This window comes from Labeo rohita, chromosome 22, assembly GCF_022985175.1.
Source record: "Labeo rohita strain BAU-BD-2019 chromosome 22, IGBB_LRoh.1.0, whole genome shotgun sequence".
NCBI classification, from domain to species: domain Eukaryota; kingdom Metazoa; phylum Chordata; class Actinopteri; order Cypriniformes; family Cyprinidae; genus Labeo; species Labeo rohita.
In genome coordinates, this window is record NC_066890.1 from 29,038,470 (window position 1) to 29,053,367 (window position 14,898).

The 14,898-nt window shown below is 37.9% G+C and overlaps 1 protein-coding gene across 1 annotated transcript in view; it reads left to right on the forward strand.

Annotated features, from left to right (window-relative positions):
- Positions 1 to 14,898, forward strand: part of tcf3b (transcription factor 3b) — a 31,652-nt gene that overhangs the window by 6,955 nt on the left and 9,799 nt on the right. Inside the window, exons 4-14 of the mRNA XM_051094535.1 lie at positions 3,882 to 3,943; positions 4,032 to 4,104; positions 6,221 to 6,261; positions 6,356 to 6,488; positions 6,576 to 6,622; positions 10,610 to 10,709; positions 12,747 to 12,883; positions 12,959 to 13,055; positions 13,342 to 13,400; positions 13,568 to 13,646; positions 13,900 to 13,976. Coding sequence (XP_050950492.1) covers positions 3,882 to 3,943; positions 4,032 to 4,104; positions 6,221 to 6,261; positions 6,356 to 6,488; positions 6,576 to 6,622; positions 10,610 to 10,709; positions 12,747 to 12,883; positions 12,959 to 13,055; positions 13,342 to 13,400; positions 13,568 to 13,646; positions 13,900 to 13,976 — 905 coding nt within the window. The remainder of the gene's footprint in view (positions 1 to 3,881; positions 3,944 to 4,031; positions 4,105 to 6,220; positions 6,262 to 6,355; positions 6,489 to 6,575; positions 6,623 to 10,609; positions 10,710 to 12,746; positions 12,884 to 12,958; positions 13,056 to 13,341; positions 13,401 to 13,567; positions 13,647 to 13,899; positions 13,977 to 14,898) is intronic.

The window sequence follows — 14,898 nt, forward strand, 5'->3', positions numbered from 1 at the left end:
AAATAAAACGCTTTTGTAACATTATACACTATACCATTGAAAAGCTTGGGAAAGAAATTCTAGAAATGAATACTTTTATTTAGCAAGGATGCTTTAAATTGATCAAAAGTGATGATAAAGTCATTTATACTGTTACAAAAGATCTCTATTTCAGATAAATGCTGTTCTTCTGAACTTTGTTCATCAAAGAAACCTGAATAAAATCTACTGTTTTAGCTGTTTCAGCATAATAATATAAATAGATGTTTTTTGAACAGGAAATCAGAATATTAGAATGGTTTTAGAATGATTCAGCTTTGAAACCACAGGAATAAATAACATTTTAAAATCCATTCAAATAGAAACCAGTTATTTTAAAGCGAGAAAAAAAAAAACCCTAATAATTATCATCTTACGCAGTTGATTGAGTACATTGATAATTGCAAGCATGTTTTGTATTGCAGATTTTCTGAAATGTTAGGTTTAAATATGCAAATCATTATTTAATAACATTTGTGCTAATTTGCATACATTTCCAGTACAAAAATTTAAACACTGGATGAAGTCAGATTGAAAATTCTTTTAGATATTAGAGTCATGGTTTTACATTTTGTCACTCTGTATTTCAGAAAACACTTAGAACAGAAAACAACATATATTTTTAAATGTTAGTATAAAATCAAGCAAATTATATATAAACAAATCCCTCTGTAAAAACTTTCAAGATAAAGACAGGAATAAATGTGGAGTTTGGTTTTTGTAAGTGGTACTGAAGTGGAGACGGCTCAGTGTAGGAGAGAAAAAACTCCTTTTGAGAGAATGTCCTTTAAAAATATGTATTGCAATTGAAAGCTATTGAACGAATAGATAAAGTTCTATAAAAGAAACACTTAACGGTGTCTTTTGGATGTTTTCTTTCCACTAGTCTGAAAAAAAAAAACACTTTATGAAGAACCAAAAAGCCCAAAATCTCAAACTTGACAGGTGCATGAAAAGACAGTGATTTTTGACTGCAGTGTCTTCTCTTAAATACTAAAATATTTCAAAATTGTACTGTTTTTGCTGTATTTTGGATCAAAAAATACAGGCTTGGTGAGCCAAAAACTCTTTAAACAACATTAAAAATCGTACTGTTCAAAAACTTTTGACTGTTAGTGTCCCTCAGCTTAAAAAAGTCCCTTTTAATGTTAGCGTTTGTCCTTAAACTATTATTTTAGGTATAAAAGTGTCAGTTTTGTGTAGAAAACACTGTTTTAGCCAGGTAAACTTTGAGGTATCAATGTAAATATGTTTGAAATCTTCTGTGTAAAAAGTCCTCCTTTTGCACAAATTGTCCCAAAGTTACAATGTTTTTACCATTACGTGGTCATGGAATTGCATGTCCGTGTATTGTCAATAATATTGTATATATTTTTCCACTTTATCCAACTAGTCTTGTGTAGCTCTAATCTTTTAGCTATACATTAAAAACCTCATATTTTAACGTTTTATTGTAGATCCCTGTCCTTTTCTATTTGACTTTGCTTTTAAAGAACTAAGGGACAAGTTGTTGATAGAGCTTGACATTTATTGAACCTAGAACATTCCTTACAGATCACAAAAAGTATTGCAAATGAACACAAGCTTCATTCTTGACTTTCTTGCATGGCTTAACTGGCCAGGAGTTAAACTTCTGACCGTCCTCTACTGTTCAAGCCGAACATCCCCAAAGTAAGGACGTGTTTAGAGGAAGCAGCGGCCTTCAGAAGTGCATCTGTTCCTCAAGACAAAAGTGCTCGGAAGGGTGCTAATTGCATTAAGCCATCTCCTCCCCCTCCTTGGGCATAGCCGTGGTGTTTGCGGGTTTTTTTTTTTTTTTTTTTGCATGGGAGGACTTCACCAGGCGTCCTCTCGCTCACCTCCACAGCTGCCCGACACGTCACCCACTGAGGACAGCGTTAGGACAGGACAGAGCCCATTTCCCCCAACCCCCCTACCCCCCCGGTCACACCCCTGAGATGCGAGCACATTTACACACACACCTCTTCGCTTTTGATATCGGCTGCGATCCGAACTTGAATAATGGCATGCTGTGCAAGCTTGAAGGAGTGTATGAAGGAAATGATCTTTCCTCACAGGAAATGGAATCGGTTCCTGTTTGACTGAATGTCAGATTTGTCTTTGATGCTTCCAGCAAATAAGTGGCCAATAACTCAAAAAATAAATCACACTGTATCCTCTTTGTACACTCCCAGTCAAAAGTTTTTGAACAGTAAGATTTTTAATGTTTTTTTAAAGAAGTCTCTTCTGCTCAGCAAGCCTGTGTTTGTTTGATTCAGAGTAGAGCAAAAACGGTAACATTTTGAAATATTTTTCTATTTAAAATAGCTGATTTTTAGTTGAATGTATTTTAAAATATAATTTATTTCTGTGATTTCAAAGCTGAATTTTTAGCATCATTACTCCAGACGTCATTTTAATATTTTTTTGAAAACTGCTTTTTTCAGGTTTCTTTGATGAACAGAAAGTTCAGAAGACAGCATTTATCTGAAATGTATATCTTTTGTAACTTCATAAATGTCTTTATCATCACTTCTGAGCAATTTAAAGCATCCTTGTTAAATAAAAGTAAATTTCTATAATTTCCCAAAAAAAGAAAAAAATACTGACTCTTTTTTTCAAACAAATGCTCATCTTTAGATCTTTCTATTCATCAAAGAATCCAGAAAAAATTGACTGAACTGTTTTAAATATTGATAATAATAATAATTGTTTCTTGAACAGCAAATCAGCATATTAGAATGATTTCTGAAGGATCATGTGACTGGAGTAATGATGCTGAAAATCTAGATTTGATCACAGGAATAAATTAAAATGTTAAATATATTCAAATAGAAAACAGTTATTTAAAATAGTAAAATATTTCAGATTTTTACTGTTTTTATTCTACTTCAGATCAAATAAATGCAGGCATGATGATCAGAGAAAAAAAAGAGAAAAAGCACCAGTTTGCTAATATGGCAATTCATAATAAAGAATCCAATCCAAAGCCATGTTAAACATCTTATACAGTCCTTGTGCATCTAAATCTGTATCTCCGCCACTTCATTTTCCCCACATAAGATGATTCTGCCAGGGAGATTCTTTCACTCACTCAGTCAGTGCCCACTTCATTTCCCATGCTGCCTGCGTGGGCTCCATAGATCACGGCTGTCAGCGTGGATGTCGCTATTTGCTCTGCTTTGTTAGCTTCATCACTCATGCTCAGCCTTCAGTGGCCGCTCTGGCTGAGACCCCCTCTTCTCTCACACATTTTTAATTAGACCTCAGAAAAAAAAAATCAAAAGGCGAATATGAATATTCATAAACCAACTGCATTAATATGCACAATTATGCAAATCAGCATGCAATTAAGCCATGTGTCTTTGGAGAGCTTTGCATTAAGGCATAAGACAGGAGGCAGAGGGGAATGCTTTATGAGGAATTTCTGCTCCAGTACACTTCGAAATGTTGCCGCAATGCTTTCGAATATCCATTTTTTGACATATTGGACAACCTTTTTAACATTTCATATCCTCGGTGTCTTGTACTGAGACCTGTGTCGTCCCAATGGGTCTCCGCTCCCAAATGTACAATGATGCTAATTTCGCAATTCTTTGATCAGCCTGTTTTTGTTCTGCTTGCCGTGATATTCCTCCCCCCAACTTGTCTTAATGAGATCCAGTGACTGAATGAATGCTCCCTTTATGGTCAGCGATGTCGAGGCTTGCTGAATGACATGGATATTAGTGTGGTGTGATGGTTTTGGATGAGATCCAGAGGCTGTCTGACAAGCACACAACCAGCCACCAAACGTCCAGTAGCCTTAATGCATGAAAAGAGAATTAAGGATCTTTGACAGTTTGTGATCAATTGCATTGTAGGCATGGAAGAACGCAGTAGTCCCTGGGCTGCTGGAGAGCAGAACAGTCCTTCTTTTAACCAGGTACATGTAGACCCAATACCTTGTTTGCCATCTAAAGATGTTGTTGGGACGTTTTGTAGCTTTGACCTGCTGTCTTGGTTTTTTGTAGAACTATGGAGAGGGCTCACACTACAACGAACATGATGGACTATCTTCTCCATTCCTTGGCACAGGAATTAGTGGTGAGTTTTTACCAGTGTTTGGTTGGGTGATCTACAAGCTGCCAATGTAGAAACTTCTCCATGGGTTGCTTGAACGTTAAAGGAGAAGTTCACTTCCAAAACAAAAAATTACAGATAATGTACTCACCCCCTTGTCATCCAAGGTGTTTGTCATTCTTTCTTCAGTCGTTAAGAAATAGTTTTTTGAGGAAAACATTTCAGCATTTTTCGCCATATAATGGACTGATATGATGCCCCGATTCTGAACTTCCAAAAGGCAGTTTAAATGCGTTTTAAATCTAGCGAAACGATCGGTTAATGTAATAAAAAGAATATAATATATATACTTTTTAATGCCAAACGCTTGATTTGTCGTACTCTGCTTGGACTGTTTTTGTTCCGGTTCATGATGGTTAGTGTATGTCGAAAAACTCCCATCTCATGTTCTCCCTCAACTTCAAAATCATCCTATATCGCTGTTTTACCTTTTTGTTAAGGGTGTTTGATCTTTGCATGTTCATGTTGCGAAGACTGGGTCAGTACTTCTGCAGCAATGTAGGATGATTTTGAAATGATTTTTGAAGTTGAGTAAGAAAATACAATTGGAGTTTTTCAACATACCCTAACTGTCTTGAGCCAGAATACACAGTTCGGGGAGAGCAAGGCAAGACCAGCATTTGAGATTAAAAAGTATTTAATTAGAATTTTTTTTTTTAATGAAAATAGCTGATCATTTCGCTAGATAAGACCCTTCTTCCTCAGCTGGGATTGTTTACAACCGCATTTAGGATAGTTTGAAGTCGCATTTAAACTGAATTTTGGACATTTAAAATTGGGGCACCTTAGCAGTCCATTATATGGAGAAAAATGCTGAAATGTTTTCCACAAAAAACATAATTTATTTACGACTGAAGAAAGAAAGACATGAACATCTTGGATGACAAGGGGGTGAGTACATTATATGTGAATCTTTGTTTTGGAAGTGGACTTTTCCTTTAAGGAAATCATTTCAGGAATGATCTCCATATAGTGGACTTCGATGGTGCCCCCTAGTTTGAACTTTAAAAAAAAGCATTAAAACGCAGGTTCAACTGGTTCTAAACGATCCCAGCCAAAGAAGAAGGGTCTTATCTAGTGAAGCGATTGGTTAATTTGTAAACAAATTAACTATATATACTTTTTAACCTCAAACCCTCGTTATGTCTAAGATCTGCTATGCGCATACGAACTCTGTGTAAGAGTCACGCTAAACTATTCAATACAGTTAGGGTGTGTCGAAAAACTCCCATCTCATTTTCTTCTCTAACTTCAAAATCATCCTTTATCGCTGTAGAAGTATCAGCCCAGTGTTTACAAAGTTAACATGCAAATATCATCAAACGCTCTCTACAAAAAAAAAGGTAAAACAGCGTTGTGGGACTATTTTGTTGGAGAAGAAAACGAAGTTGGAGTTTTTCGACATACCAACTGTATTGACCCAGATACACAGAGTTCGCATGCGCAGAGAATAGACAAGACAAGTGTTTGAGGTTAAAAGTATATAATTTGTCAATTTGTTTAGAAAACGACCAATTGTTTCATTAGATAAGACCCTTCTTCCTCGGCTGGGATCGTTTAGAGCCCTTTAAAGTTGTATTTAAACTGCATTTTGGAAGTTCAAACTCAGGGGAACCATTGAAGTCCACACTATGGAGAAAAATCTTGAAATGTTTACTTTAAGAAACATAATTTCTTTATGACTAAAGAACGAGAGACACGAACATCTTGGATGACAAGGGTGTGAGTAACTTATCTGTAAATTTTTGTTCTGGAAGTGGACTTCTCCTTTAAACTCCTCTTTGGCCTCGCCAACCTCCATATTGTGCAAGGGTGCCCAAACTCGATTCTGGAGGGCCGATGTCCTGCAGAGTTTAGCTTCAACCCAATTAGACACTTGAACCAGCTAGTCAAGCTCTTACTAGGCATACTAGAAACTTCCAGGCAGGTGTGTTGAGGCAAGTTGGAGCTAAACTCTGCTGGACACCGGCCCTCCAGGATTGAGTTTGGGCACCCCTGATATTGTGGCGTTGACTTGCGATTCCTCCAAAAATTGTGACATTGTGAATTTGCTCATAACACCAACTGTCTTTACTTGTAGGCAAGAATGAAAGAGGTCCATACTCTTCCTTTGGAGGCCAGGTAAGTTGAATCAAGTTTTGAGCAACTGCTTTAGTCAGCTTGACATCACGCTCTCGCTTTTGACTCAAATCCACCATCTTGTTGTTTCCTATAGCCTGGGTTCATACCCTCAGACATCGCCATGCCTTCTGCAGATGCCATGTCTCCATCCGGACTGAAGTCTGGCTCACAGTTTTACCAGTCATACCCCAACAACCCCCGGAGACGCCCCTCAGATGGAAGCATGGGTAAATAACTTAACATTTACTAGACTTGCATCAGATCAGTCAGGATGGAAAGAAAGATGACCACGTATGCTTTGATCTCTTTTACAGATCCCCAACCAAAAAAGATCAGGAAGCCACCAGGACTGCCATCTTCAGTGAGTGACCTTTCTGAAATATTCTTTCTTAGCTATGTTTCCCACTAAAAGTTACATTACAACCTCAATTTGATTGTGAAGAATTACCCAGATCTTAAGTAAGCAAAGTCCTGCCTTTTAGAAAATCATAATTACGTAAACATGATGTAGTGACCATTACAGAAACTCCTAAAATTGGCTTCAAGCATTTTTCTGTCATCTGAAGTGATTTGACATTAGCTCCAAAATTAGCTCCAATACATCATCTAGGAAGTTGTGTAATTTTGTGCTGGAGTAGGATTGGACACCCCTGCTATAGACCTCATTTGGAGTAGAAACATTTTTAATATGACGTGAACAAAGAGGAACATGGTTGTGAGAGGTAGATGTAGGAGGCCTCAGGAATTTTACAGTTGTGTCAGATGGTTAAGCCCAAAGTATACTTCACTTTTTTACAGCGTACAGTGCACGTGGCGTGGATTTCGTCATCAGAATAGTACGCACACCATCCAAATTTTGTAACTTTGTATGCGCAGGTTATTTTGCTGTAGTCAGTTGTTCCACGCTGTCCTGGGCCGTTGTTTTACAGTAGAAAGCGAAACCAAAGAGACAGAACAACAACAAAATAGCGGAGACCGCAACAGCAACAGACACTCACATTGACCTCTACTTGTAAGCAAGATGGTATGAGACGGCTCAGCTTTGGTTTAAAGGAACACTCCACTTTTGTGTTTTTTTTTTTGTTTTTTTTTAATGACTAGGAACTATACTCTCATTCCGGCGTAATAATCAAGGAACTTTGCTGCCGTACCATGGGTGCAGCAGGCGCAATGATATTCCGCAGCGCCTGAAAGTGACCGGCACTAAGTTTGTGTAGATGCAGAGTTGCAGCCGGCAGAGATGGTACGGCAGCAAAGTTCCTTGATTATTACGCCGAAATGAGAGTATAGTTCCTAGCCATATTGACCTAGAAAATCATAACTTTTCATTTTTTGTCTGTCTTTGTACACAATGTAACTACAGAAGTGTCTTAGTTTTAAATAGGAAAAATATCGAAAATCTTTGGTTATTTTAGAGATGCTAACGGTCTAATCGGATTCAGTGATCTATGTTAACTATGCTGAAAGTGCTACCGCCAGACCCGGAGGTCGGCTGAATGGATTCGAAAACGGTAAAACTCAACTGTTTAACTCTAGGGGAGTTGGAAAATGAGCCTATTTTCAAAAAAAGTGGAGTGTTCCTTTAAAGAGTTGAAAAGCATTTGTTATCGGTCATAAGGAGAATATAGAGCAGACACTAGACATTCATGAAGCTTTCTAGAGCGCATGTGTCGACCACCTGCGTTCGTGCACAGCATCAAATGGAGTATACTTGGAAAGGATATGCTAGCATATGTGTACAAAAACTTAGTTTTTAGTTAAACTTAGTTAAAACTTTTTTTTTTTTTAAAGAAGTCTCTTCTTCTCACCAAGACTGCATCTATTTGATCCAAAGTACAGCAAAAACAGTAAAATTCCTCTTAAAAGTATTGTACAGTAAAGAAATTATAGAAATTAATACTTTTATTTAGCAAGGATGCTTTAAATTGATCAAAAGTGATGGTAAAGACATTTATAATGTTACAAAAAGATTTCTATTTCAGAAAAATGCTGTTCTTCTGTACTTTCTATTCATTAAAGAAACCTGAAAAAAATATTCTCAGCTCTTTTTAACATAATAATAATAATAATAATAATAATAATAATAATAATAATAATAATTTTGGACCAAATAAATGCAGGCTTGGTGAGCAGAAGAAACATGAAAAATTTTGTTCAATAACTTTTGACTGGTAGTGTACTTTAGGCTTTATCGAATGAAAGATTTAAGGCACATCCTTCCAAAAACACTCCAGTTGACAAAATAAAAAGATGACTAAGGTTCATAATTTTTCTAAACTTTTGGCCATTTAAAATCAGCGTTAAAGGGATAGTTCACCCAAAAATGAAAATTTTTGTCATTAATTACACACCCTCATGTCGTTCCAAACCCATAAGACCTTTGTTCATGTTCAGATCACAAATTGAGATATTTCTGATGGAACTTTAGAGCTTTCTGACCCTGCATAGACAGAAACACAATTGAAACATTTTATGACCCAGAAAGGTAGTAAGGACATCGTTAAAATAGTCCATGTGACATTAGTGGTTCAACCGTAATGTTATAAAGCTACAACAATACTTTTTTGTGCGTGAAAACCCAAAGATATGACTTCAATCAACAATTTCTTGCCTTCCGTGTCAAGTCTTCACAAGAGTACCACGATTTTTGGGGGAAGGGGGGTTTGCACTTAAAAAGTATTTTTGTAGCTTTGTAACATTACGGTTGAACCACTAATGTCACATGGACTATTTTAACAATGGTTGACTACCTTTCTGGGCTTTGAATGTGGCTGCGTTGCTGTCTGCGCAGGCTCAGAAAGCTCTCGGATTCCATCAGAAATATCTTAATTTGTGTTTCAAAGATGAACGAAGGTCTTACGGGTTTGGAACGACATGAGAGTGAGTAGCTAATGACAGGTTTTTCAATTTAGGTGAACTATCCCTTTAACCTGAACAAACATGCAAGTAGCCATACCCCATTTTTGAGTCCTGGGAAGAGTAACTGTTGTTTCTCAATCTAAATCCACATAAGCTCAACACTTTGCCCTCTAAACCCCCTCCCCAAACACGATCCTTCAGATTTGCCCATGCTAGCCCTTATCCTCCCCCTCTTCCAAAGTGACCCAGTTGTGAGTCCCCTTGCACCTCTCTCTCTCTCTCTCGTGCTTGTCTTAGCTCAGATTAATGGCTTCTGATGAGCTAGGGTTCTAGCTCCTGCTGAATCCCACTCTACAGCTCAGTATAACTTCCTCTTGTGCCGCCACAGCATTATAATACCCTAACGATTGCGCCAATGCTCACCTGGTACGCTTAGCATGCTTTTCAGATATTTAAAAATATATTTTTTTGAAGTTCAAATCCACCTTTGGCTAAGCACTAAAGGATATTGATCCTTAACTTGTCCAGGCTTGCCTTGATCTTCTCGAGTGCATCAACAAATCATTGTGAGGATGTGTTTCCTTGTGAACTTCAGAGAAGAGTGCTATTCGCAGGTTTTTTTTTTTCCCCTCCCTCCCTCATTTGTTCTTTTATGTGGTTTCTACATAATCGACCAGTCTATTTTGCTCCACTCCTACCACTTCTTCAGCAAGACCTCTCCCCCCACTGTTCTCACCCCTCCCCTCTTCAGCCCAGCTGCCTGTGGAGTTGGACGGGCTCCAGGAGTAGGCAGATGGCTCTGTAATTAGAAGTGCATCTCTCCATTCCCATCCCACTTCTCCCTGTTAAATCAAATTACAGGCAAAAGAGAAATATCGCTTTGCTGGATTTGTATTCTCCGCTGGCCCGAGACCCACCCGCCCGTCGGCGCCCTCCTCCCTCCCAAACACTCGCTCTTGTACGCACACATACAGACAAACATACAAGTCATACGTGTTAAGACGTGCTTGTTGGGGAATACGCTGTATGGAGGTATGCCTCGCAGCTCCTGAATATCTGATCATCATTTGGTTTCCAGATAATTTCATTACCACCATTGTAAACGCAACAAATATCTATTTTTTTTCCACTGTGTTATGGAATATGTCATTACCCAGTGTGCTTAGCTTGATTTGGACTCACTCTCAGTGATGGTGCTCCCTGTAGCTGTCCTCCCTCTCCTTTTTTGGCTCATGGGAGTGCGAGAGGAAGCGCCGACTGTGCCATGAGATGGCCGTGGCGCATTTCCCAGCATGCTCTGTTCTCTGTCCCTGCCACTTTATCTGAGGGGGCACTATGGAAACACGCGTCCACGTCATTTGTACCGAAAATCACAATTTGCTTGCCAGCTTCATGGGCTGTGCATTCATGTACAAGCAATTCGCTAGGGTTATTTTGCCTGTTACTATGAAAGTCATGTTTCTTGATGTACCTTGTTTTGTAAACGCAGGTTTATGCTGCCACCTCTGGTGACGACTATATCCGTGACAGTGCTGCCTACCCAGGCTCCAAACCTGGCTCTGTGTACCCAGGATCTTTTTACATGCAAGGTGCGTGCAAAATCGCCCAAGCTGTGGGTGATAGCGTGTACATACAGTTACATACATTACATGTTAGTTATTTTACCAAAATAAAAGGGTTCATACAAAATGCATGCTGTTTTTTTTTTTTTTTATTTAGTACTGACCGGAGTAAGATATCTCACATAAAAGATGTTTACATATAGTCTGCAAGAGAAAATAATAGTTTGATTTATAAAAATGACCCCATTCAAAAGTTTACATACACTTGATTCTTAATACTGTTAACTACTTGTTACCTGAATGATCCACAGATGTGGTTTCCTTTGTATAGTTTTCGTGAGTCCCTTGTTTGTCCTGAACAGTTAAACTGCCCGCTGTTCTTCAGAAAAATCCTTCAGGTCCCACAAATTCAGTGGTTTTTCAGCACTTTTGTGTTTGAACCCTTTCCAACAATGACTGTATGATTTTCACACCAAGGACAACTGAGGGACTCGTATGCAATTGTAACAGAAGGTTCAAACGCTTGCTGAGTCGGGGGGTGAAAACTTTTGAATTTGAAGATCAGGGTAAATTCAACTTATTTTGTCTTCTGGAAAGCATGTACGTATCTCCTGTAGCTTCTGAAGGGCAGTACTAAATGAAAAAATATGATATTTAGGCAAAATAAAAATGTACACATCTTCATTCTGTTCAAAAGTTTACACCCCTGGTTGTTAATGTATTGTTTTTCCTTCTGGAGCATCAGTGAGTGTTTGAACCTTCTGTAATAGTTGCATATGAGTCCCTCAGTTGTCCTCGGTGTGAAAAGATGGATCTCAAAGTCATACAGTCATTGAGGAAAGGGTTCAAACACACGAAAATGCTAAAAAAAAAAAAAAAACATTTGTGGGATCTGAAGAGTTTTTCTGAAGAACAGCGTGCAGTTTAACTTCATGGCAAACAAGGGAATCATGAACAGTGTTGGGGGTAACGCATTACAAGTAACGCAAATGACTTTTTCAAATAAGTAACGCCAGTTACTTTTTTCTCCATTTATTGATTGACAAGTCTCCTGTCAGGAAATTGGGAGTAAACATTATGTTATTGTATTCTAGACTAAATGTGAACATGCATTAATTCATCTCACTCTCAAAAAACAGATTCAGTATTTCTGAATCAAAATGAATAAAAACTGTGAAATGCAGACTCAGAATATGACACAACCATGCAATAATTAAATATGTTAAATAAAACAAATAATGTATTAAATTCCAAATTCCATATTAACCAGTGTCTTTGCTGCCGACCTTCGATGATGCAATTCAACCATACTAATAAGCAAAAACTACTACATTTGAGCTTCCTTTTTTCTTTTTTTTTTTTTTTATTATAGCTGTAGAGTGATCTCCTGCATAAATGTACTTTTCTTTCAGCCTGAGGTGAACTAATTTCACTTTTGGTGTAAAAGGGCTTTTACATTAGAATTGTTTTATATTAAAAACAAAGAAGCAAGCTCTGGCCAGATTTAAAAAGTAACTCAAAAGTAACGTAACGCATTACTTTCCATAAAAAGTAACTAAATAAAGTAATTAGTTACTCTTTCATGGAGCAACGCAAAATTGTAATGCATTACTTTTAAAAGTAACTTTCCCCAACACTGATCATGAACAACTATCACTAAAGCTGTGGATCATTCAGGTAACAACACAGTATTAAGAATCAAGTGTGTGTAAACTTTTGAACAGGGTCATTTTTATAAGTTCAACTATTAAATTTTTTCTTGTGGACCATATGTAAACATATTTTATGTGAAATTGTATTCAGGTCAGTATTAAAAAAAAAAATAACATGCATTTTGTATGATGCCTCTTATTTTGGCAAATTAATGAACATTTTGCAGATTATGCAAGGTGTGTGTAAACTTTTGACCTTAACTGTAACTTGTTTCCGCAGACATGTGTGCAAACAGATCAGTTAATGACTAAGCAATTATCTTGTAGTTTTGTATGTTTGATTTGAAATGCATTCACACAAGTTCTTGTGCTGATTGTTATTGATCTTTCCCAACTGCCTTTGTTTTGGCAGAGGGCCTACACTCCTCTTCGGACCCCTGGGCCCCCTCTGGATCCATAGGCCAGTCGGGATACTCTGCTATGCTGGGGAATTCGCCACACATCAATCAGCCAGGCTCCTTCTCCGCAATAAACCCACAAGACAGAATGGTATGTCTTCTGAAAGTTTTGAAGCTTTTGGCAAGGCCTTAAATTGTGAGCTTCAATAACTGTTTATCTCCACAGAACTACCCTTTGCATGGAGCGGACGTCAATGGTTTCCATTCGGGCTCTACGGCTTATAGCCACACATCCTCCATGAATGGATCAGACAGCATTTTGGGTAAATTACCTTCGTCGTTTTAATTTAATGTCCTCTAGCTTGTGAAATGAGCTTGTAATTGGGTTGAGATTGGATCTTGAAGTTGATTCTTCTTGTAAAATCAATTCAGAATTTTTGGCCTTGGACTAGGCTGAACTCGAAGTGTAATTTAGAGGAAATGGCCTTCAATCTTTCATTGAGAGTTTGAATGGACATTTTTAGCAGACAGCAAATTATGGATCACTTGAATAGTCGTGACATTGAAGTGATGAATGAAGTTAATAAGTACTCCCGTTCTCTCCCACAGCAAGCAGAGGTTCAGTCGCAAGCAGCTCAGGTGATGAAATCGGAAAAGCTCTTGCTTCGGTGAGTTAGCTTTCATTAATCACGGTGAAAGAGCATTTAGCCATGTGATGTCAAAGATGGATCGGGTTATTCAGACTTGCACTGATCCTTTGGTTATGGATTGTTATTAGCCATAGTGTACAGAGTGCAGAGCTTTACATTTAGTTCAATGTGTTTTTGATGGACAGATCTATCCTTCGGACCACAACAGCAACAACTTCTCCTCCACTCCTTCCACTCCTGTGGGCTCCCCTCAGGGCATTGCAAGTAAGTCGGATACGCGGTCTTATTCCGTCAAAGCTCGATCTGCTTCATTAGATAGTTTGTGTTGAAAGGTACCAAGACAAACACATTTACGCAGAGGAAGAAGCCTGAAGAATCATAAATCATTCCCTTTAGATTGATGGGCTTTGTGTAGGTCAAGGTGTGAATGTGAAGCTCTAGAGCACCATCTGCTGTCATAGTGGCGTACCAGCATGCAGTTATTTCACACTCAGGCTATATATCATGTTCTCCTCAGCAGGTGCAGCACAGTGGTCGAGAGCTTCTGGCCAGACTGCTCTGTCTCCTAACTATGAGGGTGGACTACATGCACTGGTAGGTTTATAAAGATGCTTTTTGAACATTCACACAAAGTGAACTCCGCTTCACTTTTTGATTGGATAAATGTCAAACAGTAGCTGTGTTTGCATTACCCTTCAAATTGCACAAATCGAAATTGCGAATTGGAAACGCGTCAATTTCACAAAAACTCCCATTTATCGCAGCAAGTTTTTACGCTCGCATGAGGTGGTTTTTCAGGCAGTTCGAAAAAGAAATGCATCACAAAACTGCAATGGAAACAGGTCACTTGGCGTACATAAGTTACATGATCGCTCTTTAATGTACTGTAACCTCCAAGAAAGACTTCATATATGGCTGCTCACAAATATAAGGGGCTTTCCTTGCCATAAGTGTTTTAATAATCCCTTATTTACACTTCACGTGTCTGCAGCGCTTCGCGGCTCCAATGTAGCCACTCTAGTCAATGCTTGTGTTTGTACCCACCACACTGTGGTACATTTTAACAGCGCCCCAAAAGCGGTTCTCCGCACTGCTTTGCTAAAGATACACGTCGTCTTGAATTTAAAAATAATGGCTAGTGCGGTGGCTGCAGTGTACATAAACCAACCTACATTGGTTGCCGTGACCTGTCGTGAGACGCAAAAATTACATTTTAGTCGGATAACATTGGTTAATGGAATCGGCGCCATTTCACAATCACATTTTATCAACGTTTATACAATTTCACAAAAGTTTTGCATAAAAATATATACAATTAAAATATTAATTCATATGAGGAATTAGCTTTTATGGTTTTAAGTTTTAGTCATTTTAGTGCATATTTTATTTCAGTCAGTTCTAATTTTCATTTAAGCTCAATTTTTTTCATCTATTATTATTATTATTATTATTATTATTATTATTATTAACACTTTTAACTAAAAACATTGACTTTAATAGTTCTATGTCTATTTAG